Here is a 21,951-nt window from a genome sequence, read left to right as displayed (position 1 = left end):
TGAATTGAATATAATCGAATTTTTATTGAACCGAATTTCGAATAGTTTAATTGGTTTATATTCCTAATAAAAATAAGACCAAAATTATTTTTTAATTAAAATATTTTATAATAGGAAGACTTTATAACATCTGGAAGTAGTGAATTTAGAATAGAAAACTTATTTATAAAAATAATTTGTAAGATTACGTGAATTTTAGTTTAGAGTAAAAAAGGAGTTTATTTTAGTATGATAATAAAATAAGTTTTGTCCTACTTTTGAGTGTAAGATTTTAATTTAATTAAAATTGTCGAAAAAAAGACAGATTAAAATTGAAAATTGACTTAATGATTTGGTTAAAAATATATATAAAAAAGTATGGAAGGGCACCAGTGTAATTAAGAAAGTTTTGTAGGTGCAAATCTGTCTGTTGGGGAAAATATGAACACCCTAGGGTTTTGGCCAGGCATCCGATATATAAATTTGTATATAGAAACGCTCCTCTATTTTGTGTTAGGTTTTCAGGAGAACCAGCAATTCATAGACGCTGCATAAACAACCATGGGAGTCTTCACATTCGTGTGCCGCCACTCTAATGGCCAGTGGAATGCAAAGCAGCTCTCCGATGGTGATCTTGAGGCCTCCGCTTCCTCAACCTACGACCTCCAGAGGAAGCTCGTCCAGACCGCTCTCTCCGCTGATTCGTCCGGCGGTGTCCAGTCCTCTTTCTCTTTTGTCACTCCCTCCTCTGCCGTTTTTCAGGTTTTCATTTCACCTTCCTCCTCTCCATCCTCTCCCTCTCACACTTTTTGTTCCTGAGTTAATTTTATAGAAACTGATCCATTGAAGTGAAAATTGTGGTTAGATGTATGCTTATATTCCTTTGAAGCTGGTTAAAAAGTTAGTTTGCTATGAGAAAAATGTACGATATGCTCGCTTGTACTCTAAATTTCACTGATCTGAATGTGTTGGCAATTGTTTTTTTTTTCTTTATGTTCTATAATTTATACGGTAAATTGTCTTTTGGCTGAATTTGGTTTAGTTGATTTGCTTGCTACAAAGTAAAATTGCGACATATTATTGGTTTCTAATTTTTTCTGATTATTGTCTTAGGGATGAATTTGATTTTCTCAGACTAGATATTAATTCTTTATCTTCTTTGGCACAGGTGATCATTGGCGGTGGTGGCGGTGGAGCTTTCATTGGTGGAGGCGCCGCTGCTGCTGCAGCTCCAGCAGGAGGGGCAGCAGCTGCAGCTGATGCACCCGCAGCCGAGGAAAAGAAGGAAGAGCCAGCAGAGGAGAGCGATGAAGACATGGGATTCTCTCTCTTTGATTAGAGAATACGACGAGTTACTCTTTCTTTCATGATATGTTATATGTTTGGTTTTTGAGTTTTGTTTTTGTTTTGAGACTTGGTGAATTTGATTTAGCTTAGATTAAGCATTTTGGATTAGAGAAACTTCCTATGTTAATTGACAAAGCCTATTTGAAAGATTTCAATGCCTTTCATAAGTGTTTGGTCGTGCATTATTAGATGTTGCAAGAATCTATTGGTACATTCATATAGCAATGGATTGAAAATCTAAGAAAAACTAATCATGCTTCAACTTTTACCCCATGTTTGGATCAAGGGAAGTAGATAGAGAGAGGAGAAGACAAATTAGAAGAGAACTAATTTCTTCAATTTCTCTTATTTGCATTTCAACTCATTTCTTTCCTGTGTTTACTAGGAGAAATTAGATTTTCCTTTGCATTTCAATAATATAAAGAGATTAGATCATATTAAAATTAAAAATATTCTAATTAAATTTTAAAATACTAAAAATATAAAGGGTAAAAAATAAAAAAATTATTAAAAATTCAAACTGATTAAATCGAATTGAATTAGACTGTTTTGATTCGATTTGATTTCTGATTAAAATTGATTTGGTTTAATTTTTATAAATATTAAAATTTTAATTTTTTATTTAATTCGATTTTAAATCGAACCGCTGATGTACTCATAACTTAAGAATGTAAGAATCACCCTAAAAAACGAACCAAACTTACAGCTACAAAGCCACCTACGTGGAATGCGAGCTCTTCTTATAAAAGTTGATCATCTCCTTCAAAGCAGTTATCTCAGCAGGAAACTTATCACCTTGATCAATAAGAGTGAGCTTCACTACTCTGTAACTTCTCCCAAAAGCTTTAAAATCACGTCCTCTGCTCTATCACTTATCTCCTCATCGTCCTAGTTAAAGTAACTAGAGTCGTCAACTTGCATAATGACTTTTTGAGTTTTAAAACTTTGCGCAAAATTGAGAAAGGAAAACACAAATGAATCTCCTAGTTACTTCAATCTTCTTGCAGGTGCTGCAAAATCCCTCCTAGAATTGGACTCCTTCTATGATATCCATCTTATGTCTTTTTCTTATACTTGTAAAGCCTTGGGGATCCCCTGTATTGATAATCAAGGCCATATTGAGTTCATGATTTCTTGATGATACTTTAGCATAGTTTTTTGAAACCTAAGAGAATTAGCAATTGGGAAAGTGTATTATTCTGTTACAACTGAATAATTAGATGAAAGAGATGAAATTCAGTTATTCTATTAGAAGTATTTTTAGTTTGATTCGGTTATTGAGTGATAGTTTTTAAAAATTTGATTCTCAATATTTAATTTGGTTATCTTTAATTTGGCAATTCAGAATTTTTATTAATTAATAAGTTGCAATTTAATTTTGTTAATGAAATATTTTATAAAATCATTTTTATAATTTTATTAATAATATTAAATTTTCTTTTCATTATTTTACTAAAGGAATAAGTTATATATATAATTTTTTGGTGATGCTATATAACAACCGTGAAAAATGAGCTATAAGCTGTAATCACGAGATACGTTCGCGAGTTAAGGATCAGGTGAGTAGGAGATGCGGTCCATTTCAAGGTAAGAAAGATCTAAACACTTTAGCAATCGGGTTATTATCAAAAGACTCACCCTTCTCTCAACAAAACTGAGTCTCGACACAAAGTTACTGTTATCAAGTACAACCTAGTATATCTCCATTACGCCAGTGATTGCGGGATTTTCACCTAATAATTGACAATGTCCCGTATCGAGCAGACAATCATATTATTGCTGGATTATCAAAAACAACTACTCACACAAACACTTGCTCTCCACACCACTTGGCCTCCTTCTTCCTCCTCCTCCCAACGATGAGAAGCCATCCAATACTAATCGTGAGCAAATCCAGGGTCCTAAATCCATTTGTGTCTCTATGCTTCCAAGTCTGCATGTCCAAGCCCTCTATATATATATTTGAGATTGGGGATTTGGGTTGTTTGGTTGAGATTTACGTGTTATATCCTTGATTATATTAAGATTTTGCACTAAGATTTGAGATTGCTTGACTTGCATGAAGTTTTTGTTTTGAGTTTTTTTTGTTTCCTAATCTAAGAATTTTATTTATTTATTTATTGCTATTTTGATTATTTGGTTATTTGTAAAGGATTATGCATTGTGTTATTTGTTTAATTAAGATTTTGTACTATGGTTTCAAAGTTTAATTTGTACAAGATTTTAGTGTTAAGTATGTTTCTTCAGAATCTAAAAATTTCTATTTGGGTCTTTACTGTTTTATTTCTTATGAGCTAGTTAGGTATAAATCAATTTTTCTTCCTAGGTTGGATTGTTGGATTGAAATATCCTAAGTTGAGTTATTGGGTTGAATTAGTAATACTGATATGTCATGTAGAGTCCATTGACAAAGAATAAAAAATACCACCTAGCTTGCCACTTGTACACAATCACACTTCCCCCAAATTCATTTTTCGATTTGGATAAAATTTCTTCAAATTTTTAATTTTTTTGTATGTGGTGTCAAAATTATAAATTAAATATTAAAATGCAAAAACGTGTATTAGGGGAGATTTTTAGTGCTATTAGACTAATAAAATAATGTAATATTTAATATCTTGAAATAATTAATTAAAACATTATTTATCATAAAGTTATTTGCAAAAGGAGAAAAAACAACTTATTCCTACAATGATAACTATAAATCTAAATCTTATGTATGCTTAAGATATACCTTAGTCATTGGAATAGATGCTACAAGTGGTTTTTTCAGGTCTTGTTTCAATTCACGTTCAATTCTAGAAAGTTTTAGCTTAACTATAGGCATACTATTAAGTCTTGATAGTCCAAAACATACATTGTTTTATTTGCCCTTTACTTGAAATTTTTATTAATGAATTCGATAACTAGGCACCTCTAAGGTTTATTAATATTCTCCCAAGTGGAATCGAAAATTCCTTTTAGGTTGGGATTAGGCAATACAATCTTGAAAGCCACGTATCTCCCTTCGTCTTATAAGAGACTATAGTTCAAATGATTGATTACATCTTGACATTCATATAGATAATAAAATGCACTAGATGATCTAACCCAACTGAAGTGTCTGTAGAATCTATCTTTAAGACAATTAGATATCTAATTACCTTGTTTACCCCAGCTCTCTTACCTCACATACTATGAGCATACAGGACCATTCCCATAATAGGTACAGGAGAAATCCCTTTTTTCCTTGTATATGGGATCAAGACAGTCATCCCCATGGAAATACAAATAAGCAGTTTCAAGACACAAAACCCTTAAATTTTCGGATATCCCAAAGAAATGCAATTCAATCTGGACCAAGCCAAATCCCTACGAGAAAAGGCTGGAATCAGAATGACAATTTACAAAAATAAAATATCCAAAATATTCAACAGCAAGGTCAGGCCGCGAGCCTTTAATGTGGAAGACTTAGTCTTCAAAAGAATAGATATGACAAGCGGTAATGCCAAACCCAGTAAGCTAAGCAAAAACTGAAAAGGGTCATTTAAGGTCTCAAAGGTTATTCGTCCAGGGTCTATAAGCTGACCAAACTAAATGGTCAAGTTATTCCTTATGGATGGAATGTTTGTGATTTGAGAAAATTTTATCAATAATGAGTTAACAAGGTTATTTTCATATGTTGGATACTCTAGTGACAAGGAATGATGGATTGCCCTTCCAAAAGAAAGAGAGAATAAAGGGAGAAGGATAATTCTCAAAGCAGTTCCCGCCAGACCATTCAGGCGTTGGTCCTACTAAGCAAGGCTACAAGGCAGTTTTCATTAGGCTAGATCACAATACGATTTTTGCTAGACCATTCGGACGTTAGTCCCACTAAACAAGGCCACAAGGCAGTTTTTACTAGGCCAGGTCATAAGGGGGTTCCTGCCAGACTATTTGAGCATTGGTCCCACTAAACAAGGCCACAAGGCAGTTTTTGCCAAGCCAAATCACAAGGCTATTCTCGCCAGATCATTCGGGTGTTAGTCCCACTAAGCAAAGCCACAAGACAGTTTTTGCTAGGCTAGGTCACAAAGTGGTTCCCCCAGAGCATTCGAGCATTAGTCCAACTAAGCCAAACTATAAGGTAGTTTTCACCAAGCTAAGTCACAAGGGGGTTCCCGCCAGACCTTTTGGTTGTTGGTCCCTATAAAAAAGCACACATGCGCTAAGAGAACTAAGAGGAGGATATACTAATCCCCAAGGGACAAGGGTGAAGCCAATCGAAGGATAATTTTGATAAGGTGGACTTGATAGCCAAGAACAAAGATGAATAAGGGCCACTTATTATGAAAAAGGCCATGGCGTCATACGGGGCAAAGGTGAGTACCCACTAGTCTATATTTTTGGGTATTCATTCTATTTTACTAAAGTTTTATAAGGATCATTTATTAAATCGAGAGTTAAAATCCATAAAAGAATATGTTGTTGCTGTCCAAAAAGATAGACAAAATAAGTATGTTCATTTACAAAAGATTACAAGGAGATAAAAGGGACTTAAGTAAAGTCTTTATTACATCAAAACATTCAAAAATCCATTAACAGAAACTTCATCTCATCCTATGGGAAGACACCACTTGACAAGTCATGCGAAGAGTTGCCTCTCCAACTACCTTCCTAGCCTTGCCCTCAGAATCAACCTTGTATAATTCAACCCCTCTCCTTAAGGTCGCAACACTGAAAAGGTGTTATAGTAGGGCTAGTTGCAGCTCTTAATGCCAAAATAGTATGGTTGTACCTTCATGAAGGTCCAAGGATCGCGACACTGAAGAGGTACTATAGTTAAGCTGGATGCAACATTCAACAATATGAATGCGCCTCCATAAAAACTCATCTTCACTTGTCCTTCATAGACCATGATGATACCCTCCACATAAGTATGGTTATCCTCAAAAAGAAAAAAGAAAGTGTCCCATTCCATATCTCCCGAATATGGTAGTCGCAAAATACAAAAGAGAAAGGAATGTTCTTATATAGTGGCGTAGCTAGCAAAGACTTTAATATGGACCAAAGAATAAGGCCACCATTATGACCAAGGGAAGGCAGAATAACACAAACAGTCAAATTGTGCCAATTGATCAAAAAGATAAAATGTTACCTTCGAATATGAAGAATCAAAGACCAGTGGAGGGACCTTTGATGATACATAAATAATTGCCAAAGGAAAACCGTGAGCTGTCACTACAGGATAGAGCCATGTGAAAAGGACTAGATATGTAAGATAGACGGTCCATCACAAGGAAGGAAGATCCAGACACCGCAACACCTGATTCATCATCAAGACTTGCCCTCCGCTGAATAGGGCGAGTCTTGGCACAAGTTACCATTAAAGATAACTGTCTAGAGTACCCTCATTTACGCCTGTAATCACTGGATTACCAACCTGTTAGCCGACAATATCCCTTATCGAGCAACCGACCATATTGTTGCCGGATTACCAGAAGATGCCATATTTATCTCCACCTTCTTACAGTATAAAAAGAGAAGAATCACAGATATAAAAATACGCTATTCTCTAACACAAAAGGTCTAAGTAATTCATTGCATTCCCTTTACTCGTCGATATATTGAATTGAACGTCGGAGTGGCTGCCGTGGGCATTTTGGGCAGTTGCACCCAAGCGAGTGTGCCGTTGGGTCACATGCCCAGGCTTGCACACTGGGTCACACACCCAAGCCTACACAGTGCTGGGCTGTTGGGCCCAGGCACGCACGGTGTTGGGTCACTCGCCCTGGCCTACATAATGCTGGGCCACTCATAAGCCCAAGTGTGCAGCACAGGCCGTATGCAGGCCCAACCTTGGCTAGGCGCTTAGGCAATCCAGGCGCACGCAGGCTGGGTCGTGAGCCCAGCTCGTACACTAGCTTAGGCAGCTTAGGTCTATTTTTGTTATTTTTTAAATTAAAAAAAAATTGCCTTTTAAAGAAAACAAATAGAATAAGCTCCTGGTCCAAAATTTATATAAAAAAAAAAATTTGGATAGTGACATTTAAAAAAGTTAAAATTGATGTGAATGATAAAATTATTTTAGGAAGTTTTTTTTTTTTGCAAGATAAAGAAAAATGTATTTTTTTAAAGATCGTGTTGTCTAATTCCAATGTAAAAAGAATTTTGGATTCCATTTAGGAGAATGTCAATAAATCTTATAGTCGCCTTGTATTGAAATTCATTGATGAATATTCCAAATGTGTTATAAATAAGACAGTGTGTCATTCAATTGGACTATTAAGGCTTAATAATAGGTCCATAGTGAAGTCAATTTGACTGTGATATAAATCGAGTAGATAAGATTTTATACATTTTTCTTGAACATTCTATACCTGTGTTTCAAGTCTACATTAAACGTGAATAGTTTCTTTTGGGAATTATTGTTATCCATATAATTTGTTTATGCTACTATGTATAATTTTATAATGAACAGTATTATCGTTTTATAATTTTAAATAATATATTATTTTATTTCATGAATTATTAATTATTTATTATTTTATATCATATGTTGATATATGGTATATGAGTTGATGTTTCTGGATATCAATCATAATTTTTTTAAAAATCTCTTAAATTATAAGTACTTTAAGACATGACCCTTAATATACTTAATTGTGATTAATTTTTATAATACATTAGGATTTTAGACGATGATTGAAAATATAGTGAGCTTTTGACTTTAAAACCCAATGTAAAATAATTATTAATATAATTCATTATTTTTAAGGTTAATGCATGTATGAATTAAGACATCTAATTTAGATTAAGAACAATATCTATTTCCAAATCTTTTTAGCTTATCTTAATAAGTGAGAGAAGCTAAATAAGGATAACCATGAATCTAAAGTAAGAAAATTCAGTATGTGCTTGAGAAACTAAGAGCTCTAGAATGTCTTAACCTAGTATGAAAATACTAGAATAGCGCAATACGATCCAATATAGGCTGGACCGTAAGGCATATGATATTTGGAAGAAGTGAATTCAACTGCTCACATCACTTTAGTGAGCAATATGCATGATATTGTTATGCTTGAGTTTATAAAAATATGATTTAACAACATATATATAGCCTGCACCTAAATATAAGGTTTGAAGGAATCTCGTTTATCAATATTATAACTCATACTATATAATCAGACACTTATAAGAAGAGTTCTCGTCATAATATAAGAATTCATCTTAAAATCATGAATATTATAGTGAATGAGTTAAAAGATACTCGTCATATTTTTTATTGACAAACAGAATGTTTAAGCGGTGATATGCTCTTTGCCCATATACCTAGGATCACATGAAAAATGCTATTTATCCACAACGTCCATATTAAGTATATGGAAGATTTTATGTACTTATTAGAGCTAGAGTAGGAATGTTTACATTTAAACCTAATGAGTATAAAAGTGTACATAACTAACTCTAATTCCTAAGGAAGAAAGGAAAACTAGTGAAAACATCAAGGTGGTAAATAGCATGGGATAGAAAAAGTTAAGTCTAACAAGAAACAACAATAGAGGGAACGAAAAAAGTCCTTTCGGATAGAAGGAAAATGTTACTAAGGTTAGATGTTTTAACTGTATAGAATATGATCAGAATACTTTTGTGAAATTTTTTATGACTTCTTCTATGAGCAAGATGTATATGCATTAGGAAATAACTCCAAAGTGGAGATGAAAGACTTAAGCACTTGTGAGTTTGCTATATGTAGTAAGCAAATTTTGTTCCTACATAATATCTAATTTATTCCATAAATTCAATGAAGTTTATTATTTGCATCGGTGTTGATTAAACTTTTTTATTATTATTTTTCATGAACCAGGTATAAACTTGTTTTAAGTACAAGTTATAGTAGTTCTAGATATTTCATGAATGTTCATATTGGCTTATAAGTTATATGCAACTTTAATAGTATTATTTTTCCTTATTTTATATATTTTGATATGCTTATGAATGATGAAAATACGTGATATGCTATACTTGGCCACATAGGTTAAAAAATATGCAGCAATTAGTCAAAGTGAGCCTATTAGGTAATATTAACAAAGTAGATATATTTACTTGTAAATATTATCTAATTTTAAATTATCTAGGAATAAGAGCTGAATTTCTATTGTATTTAATCATTTCCAGTAAATTTGACTATATGTCAGTATGTGGAGCTAGACATAGGGGGCATCTGTTTTGTAATTAATGACTACTCTCTGTAAGGTTATATCTATTTGATATCTCATTAAATTGAGACTTTAAGTTGCTTCATTAAAATTTTGAATTTAGTTAAGAATCAATTAGACAGAAAATAAAAAACTTTAAAAACTAATCGAGGTAGAAAATTTCTATCAGAGTAATTTAAAAATTGCATAACATAAAGAAGAAATAGAACCCTGTTAGGCTAAATCAAAATGAGCTAATTTTGTCAATCATCTATTAGGGTGATACATTATTAGTAATCACTATTGAATTTAACCTAATACTCACATAATCAGTAACTTCCACTCCATATGAGTTATAGACTAAACATAAATTTATTTGTAGACTTTAAACTATAGGGTTGTAAAATTACTCATAAACCTTCATATAAATTTGGAGGACCAAAAGGAAGAATATGTTCTTTCCAAGATATTTTTAAGCAATTAAAGGGATATGTATTCTTTAGTGAGCAAGAGAATGAAAGTTTAACTGAGTTTGAATCTTAGGGGATCACATTCTTTAGAATTTTTTTCCAAGCATAAAAGTATATTAGATTTCATAATACGGTCAGTTTTTATGATTTCACTGTGATCAATAAGGATCCTTAGAAATATACATAAAAGATCCAATAATAAATTAATGATCTTATCCTTGTATGTAGATGACATACTAAAAGTTCAAAACGGTAGTGAGTATATTGCAACTATTAAGATTTAGTTATCATCTTTTGAAATGAAAGGGATGAAGAAGTTGCATATAATCTTAGAGTCAATATTCTAAGTTATCATTAGGAAAACTATTGTCTCTTTTTTTTTTCAAGAGTAATATATTATGAAAGTCATACAATGATTGAATATGTAAGATTTCAAACTTATAGATACTCATTTTTTCAAAGAGAAAGTTTTAAGCTATAGATTATGTCCTAAGACCAAAAGAGAGAGCTCAAATAATATTGTTCATATAAGAGTGAGGAAGTGTACAAGACTTGATATATTTTATACTATGAGTATAGTAAATCAATCTAACTTTAGACGAGCACACTGGATGTCGTGAAATGGATATAGAGATATCTTATATATATTAGATTATTCATGATGTTATCAAGAAAATAGTCTGCAAGTGAGAGACTATAGGGATGCAGAAAGGAGAGAAAATTAGATGAGTCTAAATCTACCTCAAGATATATTTTTATAAAAGTTATAGTTAAGAGCATTTTTACTATTTTAAGGATATAGATGCACATAAAATAAAAGTTTTTTTTTTCTATACATGAAATAACTTCAAGTCTTCTAATGAAGACGAGTACAAAAAATATTTTGTATAGTATTGTAAAGTGATTAAGTAGGCATAGAAGATAAGATAATTAGTTATTGTATTTAAATCATTATTATAATTATACAATTCATACATACTATTTTATATCAGGGGATATAATTATGAGAATTATATTAGAAAGATAATAAATGTCTCCTCACGCAGCATTGGTTTCATTATCTAGTGAGATAATAAAACACAAGATAATTATAAGTTTTCTTTTTTCTGTTGCTAAAAAATTGAGAGCTCTAAAACTTACAAAACAAGATGTCATTTTAAAGAGATTGAAAATAATAGTGGGAGATAATTATATTAAAATACATTGATCTTATATCTATATTAACAGACAGATGGAGTTTTATTTTAAAATAAGTAGCTTAGAGAACTCATATTTGACTATTAAGTATGCTTAAATTATCATCTGTATGGTATCTTAAATAAAGACATAAGCTCCATTATGAATGGAAGGGATATTGTAGCATGTGATTCATACCACATGTGCTTGTGGCCAATGAGGGAGTACAAGCGATGATCTCTACTTGTTTATGTGTGAGACTCTTAAGATTATAAATAATCTTACTAATATCCTTAGGACTATGATTTATTACTTGAAACTTAATTTAATGTTTACTATCTTAGGATATCATCAAATGATTATGAAATATTCGATCTGACAAGATATTCTTAGAAAAGAAATTTGAACTAAGGTTGAGAGTATCTAGATATAAGGAAGATCATATGGAAGTATCACATTAGTTTTATATTCATTGACCGGTCAGTTATGTTTATCTGTGGATAAAATATAATTATGGACATAAAAAAAATAATTGAGATCATGTGGATAATTCAATGTGATAAATGATCTAGGGTATTGCATACTGAAATTATTCTGAATTTTACCATTCAAGCAGTTGTATTGCCCTAACAGAAATATAATTTTTGAGCTCTCGAAGTATGCATAGGTCACATAGTCAATTTGTTAAGTATAAAAATTATAATGTACATATCATTATATTATATCATGTGTAAGTAGTAGATGAAAGAAATTATACACCTAAGATAAAGTTGAAAAAAATAAAGCCCAAAATAAGGTTATGTATCTCATTATAATAGCCCAAATTTAATTTATTTTTAAATGCTTGGCAGTTACATGGTAGAAGGCCTCTGCCATGTAACTACTCCTTTGTGGGTGGTGGGCGTTACTGCCCACCCCACAACTCTCTTTTCTCTCAATCATATCGTTAACAAAAAAAAAATCTCTCTACTCTCTAAAGAAAGAATGATATGCTCTCTCTCTAAAAAATGGCTACGATTATCAAATAGTTTTTTAGAGAATAAAATTTTTCTCTAGATTTTTTTTTCATTGGGCTATTTTCTATAGATGTGAGGCTATCGCCTGTATGTGTCAGGTGACCTCCTATATTTGTGTTGAATGAAAGGACGCTAATTATAGAATTTGTAGATATTTAGGTACTTGGATTTAAATACGTTGCAATTCTAGATAATCTTTAGACTGTGAATCATATGCATGATTCGTAAAAAATACGTGATTGTATATGGACTATGTGATACAAGGTGTCTTTTGGTATATTGTTTTTTTCAATTCTGAAAAATTTATATACCTAGCAAAGAAAAAGGAAAAAGGAAAAAGCTCGACTTTCCATTTTCTAACACCAAGTGTTGTCATCAATTATGAAATAGGTACTCCCAATGCCTAGCTCCACATTCATTGTATCATATATATTAAAATAAATGAATTGCAATAGAAATTCAGCTCTAGTTCCATTCAAAATAGTTTCCTAGATGTTTTTCAAATTAGATAATATTTGCAAGTTAACATTTCTTCTTTGTTTACATTACCTAAAAAGCCCTCTTTGGCTAATCGTTACATATGTTTTTTACTTATATAGCCAAGTATAACTGTAACGACCCGAAAATCGGACCGCTACCGGCGCTAGGATCCAGGTCGGCTTAAGGCCGCTGGGACCCGTAGCAAGCCTGACATATAACCTGTAAACCTGTATAATCCCATACATGATCAACAACATACATAAAAATTAAAACTTTTCTTGGCATATACATCAACCCAACTCAACCTGTACATAAACATTAACATAACATTGATCCCTCTGTGGAATCTCATCAGTGCCCCCAATGGGTGACATAACATAAGTTGAGTTGGTTTACATAAACATCATAAGAATCTCTAAGATCATGTATTAAAAGGGATAACAACAATTTATGGTCAATCACACTTCTAACATCCATAAACATCATCTCATTTCATAACTATACTGATTAAGACTTTACATTACAATTTGATCATGTCCATTGCTAACTATTACATAAACAAAACTTCATTACTCTATCCGGACTCCTGCTCTATCCTGTACCTGCAAGCCTGGGGGTAAAGGGAGAGGGGTGAGCTAAAAGCCCAGTGAGTGAACTATAAAACATATTAACACTATGCTCTAATGAAATGCATCATAACACAGACAATTCACATAAGGGTTGGGTGAACTTGTCACCAATTAGTCCAAGCTAACTCTGTGCCAGGCCGTAGCATGGGGTCCTGGTCTTCCTGTCATACATACATTACTTACCATTATCCCAGTGCCTCCTCTGGGCTCCTAGTCTTCGAGTCCCATAACCGTGCCAGGCCGTAGAATAGGGTCCTGGTCTTTCATTTCCGTGCCAGGCCGTAGAATGGGGTCCTGGTCTTCCTGTCATGGACTAATTGGGTCATCCAACATTCACCCACATCAACAACAATCGATGCAATGCGGCATATTCGTGAATACTAATGCAATCATCCTATTGCATATTCATGATGCATGAAACATGATAAAACATTTAATTTAAAAGATTAAGTTTAGTTCCACTCACCTCTGGCTGACTCTGACAACACCGAAGCAGCTGAACTCACTGCTGGGGTCCTCGGTTCCTCGGGTCCGAACCTACACAGGTGGACTCAAATGAGGGACCAAACATACCTGAACATAACTACAAACTACTCCCCAAAAACCCCCTAAAACATCATGAAACAACCAAGGAAAAACATGCAAAGGAAGGCTGGACGGGGCACTTTCGGCGGCAGGTTCGGCGGCCGAAAGTCCCTCCAGAGCCGAAAGTCAGGCAGGTTCGGCGGCTGCTTCGGCGGCCGAAACTCCCAGACAGAGACGAAACTCATGCATGTTCGGCGGCACTTTCGGCGGCCGAAACTGCCAGACAGAGACGAAAGTCTCCTTTCGGGGGCAAGCTTCGGCAGCCGAAAGGCTGCTTCCCCACCCATGTTCGGCGGCCGAAAGTCCTTCGGCTGCCGAACCTGGTTTCTGCCAAAGGGCAGAAACTTGGCTCCCAATGCACATTTCGCCTCCAAACTTATCAAACATGCATCAAACCTATTCTACAACACACAAACACAAGCATACATGTTCCTAGGGGTCTCAAACCATCATAAACCCCATCTACAAGACATCAAGCATCCACATTGTTCAAGAACACACATTTATTCCCATAAACATAACCATAACCTAAACATGCATTCTAATCCATAGATCTTGCATAAAACTTATTTAAAACATAAAACGAGCTTAAGATCGGCTCTTACCTCTTGAAGATCGAGAGAGACGACCAAAAAACTCGGAGTTGGGAGAGATTTGGTTCTTGAACCTCCAAGCTCCAAAACTTTGCTCAAAAGCTTAAATCTTCAAAACCAAGTTAAAACAAGTGAAAATCTTGAAAGATTTAGAGGAAGAACATCAAAGATTGGTGAGGAACGGCGGAGAGCTCACCTTGGCCGAAAATGGGGAAAAAGCTCACCCGTTTTCGGCTAAGGGACCCTTTTATAGTGGCTAGCCAGACCACGTTCGGGGGCCGAATGTGCCTCCGCATGCATGCCATGTTCGGCGGCCGAACCTGGACTTCCCTCACTTATGCCCTTCGGGGGCCTAAAGCACTCCCGAAGTGCATGCATGTTCGGCGGCCGAACTTAGGGTTCGGCGGCCGAACCTGAGTTTTCCTCCAATGCTATTTTCATGCAAAAACTCATTTCTTTCATGCTTAAAACACAAAACAAATTAAAACATTTTATAAAAACATGGTTTTACCCTACTAGAGGCTTCCGACATCCGAGATTCCACCGGACGGTAGGAATTCCGATACCGGAGTCTAGCCGGGTATTACATTCTCCCCCCTTAAGAACATTCGTCCCCGAATATTCCTCAACTAGCACATGCAAGGCATACAACATATCATACACATAAAACACATAGAGACTAACCTTAAAAGAGATGAGGATATTGCCGGAGCATAGACTCCCGTGTCTCCCAAGTGCACTCTTCCAGATTGTGGTGGTTCCAAAGGACTTTCACCATCGGGATTTCCTTGTTCCTCAGCTTCCTGATCTGGGTGTCTAGGATCCGTACTGGCTGCTCAACATAGGTGAGATCCTCTTGGATCTCCACATCAGGTTTACTAAGAACCTTGCCCGGATCTGACACAAACTTTCTTAACATAGAAACATGGAAAACCGGATGGATTCTCTCCATTGAAGCAGGTAAATCCAGCTTGTACGATACATTCCCAATCCTTTGCAGGACTTCAAAGGGTCCGATGTATCTCGGAGCCAGCTTACCTTTCCTCCCAAACCGAACCACTCCTTTCATTAGAGACACCTTGAGCAATACCAGATCCCCCTCCTGAAACTCTACTAGTCTTCTGCGGATGTCTGCATAACTCTTATGTCTGCTTGCAGCCGTCTTGATTCTCTCTCTGATTAAGGGTACCACCCTGCTGGTGATCTCTACTAGCTCAGGCCCTACCAAGGCCTTTTCCCCAACTTCTTCCCAACAAACAGGTGACCTGCACTTCCTCCCATATAAAGCTTCATATGGAGCCATCCCGATACTAGCATGATGGCTGTTATTGTAGGCAAACTCCACCAAAGGTAGATGCTGCCTCCAAGAACCGCCAAAGTCCAGCACACACATTCTTAGCATATCTTCTATGGTCTGGATGGTCCTCTCTGACTGTCCGTCTGTCTGTGGATGGAAGGCAGTGCTGAAATCCAATCTAGTACCCATGACATTCTGCAGACTCCGCCAAAACCTGGAGGTGAACTGGGGCCCTCTATCTGACACTATGGAAACAGGAACCCCATGCAGTCTGACTATCTCATCAACATACACCTGCGCCAACTTGTCCACAGAATAGCCATTCCTGACAGGGATGAAGTGAGCAGATTTGGTGAGTCTGTCCACAATCACCCATATGGAGTCCAATCTGTTGGATGTCGCCGGTAATCCCACTACGAAATCCATAGCTATATTCTCCCATTTCCATTCTGGAATAGGTAGCGGGTTAAGCATTCCAGCCGGCTTCTGATGTTCCAGCTTCACCCTCTGACATACTTCGCAGGCTGACACAAACTGTGCCACTTCTCTCTTCATAGCTGGCCACCAATAAACCTTTTTCAGATCTTGATACATCTTGGTGGCCCCGGGGTGAATGCTGTATCTTGCATTATGAGCCTCTCTCATAATGTCTCCTTTTAGCCCTATGTCATCTGGTACACACAATCGACTCCCATAGCGGAGGATCCCCTTATTGTCGAATCTGAACTCACTGTCCTTGCCTGACTGAACAGTCCTGGCAATCTTCACTAACTCTGGGTCCTCATGCTGTTTCTGAGCCACCTGCTCCAGAAACACGGGTGTCACTTTCATCTGGGCCACTAAAGCCCCCGTACCAGACAACTCCAACTGTAGACCTTCCTCAATGAGCTTGTAAAACTCCTTCACCACTGGTCTCCTCTCTGCCGTGATGTGGGATAGACTGCCTAGTGACTTCCGGCTTAGGGCGTCTGCCACGACATTCGCCTTACCCGGATGATACTGAATCTTGCAATCATAGTCACTCAGCAGCTCTACCCATCTCCTCTGTCTCAAGTTTAAATCTCTTTGACTCAGGATGTACTGCAGGCTTTTATGATCTGTGAAGATCTCACATTTTACCCCATAGAGGTAGTGCCTCCACATCTTGAGTGCAAAGATTACTGCTGCCATCTCAAGGTCATGTGTGGGGTAATTCAACTCATGCTTCTTTAGCTGCCTAGAAGCATAAGCAATCACCCTCTCATTTTGCATCAGTACACAACCCAGTCCCACTCGGGATGCATCACAGAAAACCGTGAAGTCCTCATCACTAGATGGCAGAGCTAACACTGGTGTTGAAGTCAACCTCTTCTTAAGCTCTTCAAAACTCTCTTCGCACTGGTCGGTCCACAGAAACTTCTGATTCTTCCTGGTCAGTCTGGTCAGAGGAGCTGCTATTTTCGAGAAGTCCTGAACGAACCTCCTGTAGTAACCTGCCAAACCCAAGAAACTTCTAATCTCTGTCACTGAAGTGGGTCTAGGCCAGTTAGCCACAGCTTCTACCTTCTTGGGGTCTACCTCTATTCCATTCTCCGACACTACATGCCCCAAGAACGAAATGCTCCTCAGCCAGAACTCACACTTTGAGAACTTGGCATACAAGCCATGTTCCCTTAAGGTCTGTAGAACCAACCTCAGATGATGGGCATGCTCCTCTGCATTCCTGGAATACACCAAGATATCATCTATGAAGACAATAACGAAGTGATCCAGGTACTGGCTAAACACTCTGTTCATGAGGTCCATGAATGCTGCAGGGGCGTTGGTTAACCCGAACGGCATTACAAGGAACTCAAAATGCCCATATCTGGTCCTGAAAGCTGTCTTTGGCACGTCCTCTTCCCTGATCCTCAACTGATGATACCCGGACCTCAGATCTATTTTGGAGAAACAACCCGCTCCTGCTAGTTGGTCGAATAGATCGTCGATCCTTGGCAATGGGTACTTGTTCTTGGTAGTGACTTTGTTCAACTGCCTGTAGTCGATACAAAGTCTAAGGGATCCATCCTTCTTTCTCACGAACAAGACTGGAGCACCCCAGGTTGAGGTACTCGGTCGGATGAAGCCCTTGTCTACCAGCTCCTGCAACTGCTCCTTCAACTCCTTCAATTCTGCTGGCGCCATCCTGTAGGGAGGGATAGAGATCGGTCGGGTTCCAGGCATCAGTTCTATCTCGAACTCTATCTCCCTAGCAGGTGGTAAACCTGGCAGCTCGTCTGGGAACACATCTAAGAACTCTCTAACCACTGGCACCGAGGCGGGCTCTCTAACCTGACTGCTAAGCTCTCTCACATGAGCCAAATACCCCTGACATCCCCTCCTGAGCAACCTACGAGCCTGAAGAGCTGATATCAGACCTCTAGGTGTACCCCTCCTGTCTCCTCTAAAGACAACCTCAGACCCATCCTGACCTCTGAACCTGACTACCTTGTCCCTGCAGTCCAAGGTAGCACCATGGGTAGATAACCAGTCCATCCCTAGAATGACGTCAAAATCTGTCAAATCTAGAACCACTAGGTCGGCGGACAAGCATCTTCTTTCAACAAACACAGGACTACACTGGCAGACTGACTCTGCCACTGATGGATCACACTTGGGTCCACTGACCCAGAGAGGACACTCTAACCCAGAAGTCATCAGACCCAACCTCCCCACGGCTCTCAGAGCGATAAAAGAATGAGATGCACCAGGGTCCATCAAGGCATATACATCTGAACAACCAATAATTAAGTTACCTGCCACCACGGTGTTAGATGCATCTGCCTCCTGCTGTGTCATTGTGAAGATCCGCGCTGGAGCTGATGGACCTTCACCTCTGAAACCCGCTGAAGAAGAGGCTGCCCCTCTCCCTCTACCTCTGCCACTGGCCTGAGTCATGGCTGGAGCTGCTGGCTGCGCTACACTGCCTGAAGCTGTGTGCTGGGACTGAGCCATCGGGACTGCTCTTGGACAATCTCGAGCCATATGCCCCTCCTGACCACATCTGAAACAGGCGTTCGTCCCAAACCGACATACTCCCCTGTGTGGCTTACCACACCTCGCACAAACTGCATTATCCGCACCAGAGCTTGAGCCACTCCCAAATCCCAGACTGGACTTGACTTTACTCCAGAACTTATTCTTCTTACCCTTGGGCTTACCCCATCTCTTACTGCCTGAAGCTGCTGCACTCAGGGTAGAGGGATCTAATCTTCCCCCACCTGGAGTTTTAGAACCGGAAGACTGTGCCACTGACTGCTTAACTGTTCCCTGAATGATGGCACTGGCCTCCATTTTCCTGGCCATATCTACTATGGCATGGAAGCTCTCCCTGTCCACTGACTGGATCAAGGAGGAATACCTGGAATGAAGTTTCATGACATACCTCCTTGACCTCTTCGAATCTGTATCAAGACTCTACCCAGCAAAAGGCAACAGCTCCAAAAATCTGTCGGTGTACTCCTCCACACTCATTTCATCCGTCTGCCTCCACTGTTCAAACTCTATCATTTTCAACTCCCTTGAACTATCTGGGAAAGCCCAACCTGCAAACTCGTTTGCAAACTCTTCCCAAGACATGCTGTCCACTCTCGGGTTCACATAATTCTTGAACCATTCTCGTGCCTTCTTGCACTTAAGCATGAACCCGGCCATCTGAATGGCTCTACTGTCATCAGCCCCAATCTCATTTGTGATTACTTTAACCCTTTCAAGATACACAAATGGGTCATCCCCTTTTTCATACTGAGGAGCACCCAATTTCATGTAGTCGGTCATCTTGACCTTCCTCCCACTGGCTGAGCTAGGTCTAGAAGGCTGAGTAACTGGGGCTGCTGGTTCTGCAGGTGGTGGAGGTGGTGCAACATTTTCTGAGGTAGGGTTTGCTGGATTTGGATAGTAAGGTGGAGGTGGATACATTGGGTATTGTGAATATGGTGGGTATGGCATCTGTGTGGGATAAGGGGTGAAGCTAGGGTAATCCGATGTACCTCCCATCGAATACCCGGGATGTTGTGAGAAGTGTGGGTAGTGGGGTGGTTGAACAAATCCCGAGGCCTGAGTGCCTCCTTGGGACTCTCCCATACCTTCCTCTGACATGCTAACTCCCAGACTGCCATCCCTCCTCTGCTCTACATCCATATCATCCCCCATGCCCTCAGACATTCCTCCCTGAACTGTTCCTCTGACTGATCTGCTTCTACCCAGATCCAAAGACCTTCTAGGGTCTCTTGCTGCTCTTTCTCGATTAGACCTACTAGACATTGCCCTAGGCAATGCTGGAGGACGGGCGCTCATGCCCTCATCCTCAGGTGGTACTCCAGTCAATCTTGCTGATCGACGAGTTCCTCTCATCCTGTTTTCTGAAAAACAGCACGTAACAGACAAACATTAGCATAATATGGTTCATGTGGGCACACATGAACCCGCATCACATACATCACATATCAGCATATCATAAATGCACATGCATATTATCATGCCATTTCACATCATCATACAAGACAGGACTCCACATCCTATCCTAGTGGACATGATCTTTCCTATTGTGCTTGACCTTCTATAACATCCATGAGCCCGACACTCTAGGTCCGACCATATGAACCTAGGGCTCTGATACCATTCTGTAACGACCCGAAAATCGGACCGCTACCGGCGCTAGGATCCAGGTCGGCTTAAGGCCGCCGGGACCCGTAGCAAGCCTGACATATAACCTGTAAACCTGTATAATCCCATACATGATCAACAACATACATAAAAATTAAAACTTTTCTTGGCATATACATCAACCCAACTCAACCTGTACATAAACATTAACATAACATTGATCCCTCTGTGGAATCTCATCAGTGCCCCCAATGGGTGACATAACATAAGTTGAGTTGGTTTACATAAACATCATAAGAATCTCTAAGATCATGTATTAAAAGGGATAACAACAATCTATGGTCAAGCACACTTCTAACATCCATAAACATCATCTCATTTCATAACTATACTGATTGTAACAGCCCGCTTACCGGACCATCACCGGCACTAGGATCCAGATCGGCGTAAGGCCGCCGGGACCCGTAGTAAGCCTACTGTCAACTCTGTGTACCTGGTAAAACCCATACATGATCATACTTAAGCTTAAAACTGTTACTTTCTCTTCTCTTGTTTTTTTTTTTTCTAACTTTTCTTTTCTTGAAACTTTTCTCTTTCTTTTCTATAAAACTTTGAACTCTTTCTCATATACTAAGCTTAGACTATGCATGCTCTGTCTGTATGCACTCAGAGAGTGATACCTACTATGGTACCATACAGTAACTACAGAGATAGAAAAACTACCATGCACCAAGCTTAGCTAAATATAAAATGATCATGTGCAAAGAGATAAACATACACTAGGGCCAAGCACAATTCTATAACTCCATACATATCTTGCTATTACATCATTACTATACATTACATAAACTCTGTACTGTACATCATTATCATAATAATCATGTCCACTCATCTATACTATTACATATGCTTTTACCCTTGCTATCTCTTTCTCTTTCTCTTCTCTGAGGCCCTGAAAAATGGGGTTAGGGAGAGGGATGAGCTGCTAAAGCCCAGTGAGCGGAATCTATAAAAATCACAGTTAAAACATGCTATCATATGATGCATCACTGCACAAACATTTCACATCTCGGATTGGACATGATCCCAAAACTCCCTCTGTCAGTGCCCGGCCCCCAAAGGAGCTCACACAGGTCTTTCACTAACTACTCATGGTGCCCGACCCTATAAGGGCTCTCACAGGACTCATCCAAGGTAAATGCCCGGCCCCAAAGGAGCTCACACAGGACATACAATAAAGACAGACTTATGGGCTATTGAGATCGCCTCGGTCCAATCCACATATACAAGTAATAATGCAATGCATCAACTTGGTGACTAATGCAAAGCATCCTACATAAACATGGCATGAATGATGCATGAATCATGCTAAAACAGTTCTTAACTTTGAAAATAAAGTGCTGTTCCACTCACCTCTGTCAACTGCTGAGCAGTCTCTGTAACTCTAACTCTGTGGGCCTCCTTGGTCTCTTGGGTCCGTACCTACACAGGTGGACTCAAATGAGGACCAAACTTACTTAAACATCACTCGTAATCTCTCCCCAAAACCCCTCTAAAACATCATAGGCATGCATGGAAAAATGGGCAAAAGAAGGCG

General features: G+C 38.2%; 1 protein-coding gene across 1 annotated transcript; it reads left to right on the top strand.

The window, feature by feature from the left end:
- Window positions 1-477: 477 nt before the first annotated feature.
- On the top strand, window positions 478-1,493 carry LOC110616746 (60S acidic ribosomal protein P3). The gene is made up of 2 exons (XM_021759226.2): window positions 478-741; window positions 1,148-1,493. Exons 1-2 carry the CDS (start codon window positions 541-543, stop codon window positions 1,316-1,318), a joined length of 372 nt encoding a protein of 123 aa, XP_021614918.1. The 5' UTR covers window positions 478-540; the 3' UTR covers window positions 1,319-1,493.
- The last annotated feature ends 20,458 nt before the right edge of the window (window positions 1,494-21,951 follow it).

Source organism: Manihot esculenta, chromosome 6 (genome assembly GCF_001659605.2).
Source record: "Manihot esculenta cultivar AM560-2 chromosome 6, M.esculenta_v8, whole genome shotgun sequence".
In the NCBI taxonomy this organism is placed as follows: Eukaryota; Viridiplantae; Streptophyta; class Magnoliopsida; order Malpighiales; family Euphorbiaceae; genus Manihot; species Manihot esculenta.
The sequence above is the reverse complement of the archived record's forward strand: the minus strand, read 5'-3'. Positions and strand labels throughout refer to the sequence as shown.

Bases quoted from the DNA above. Each gene is read 5' to 3' on its own strand.
- LOC110616746 (XM_021759226.2), top strand. From the start codon at position 541: ATGGGAGTCTTCACATTCGTGTGCCGCCACTCTAATGGCCAGTGGAAT. The intron at 742-1,147 runs GTTTTCATTTCA...TCTTTGGCACAG, and splicing joins CCTCCTCTGCCGTTTTTCAG to GTGATCATTGGCGGTGGTGG.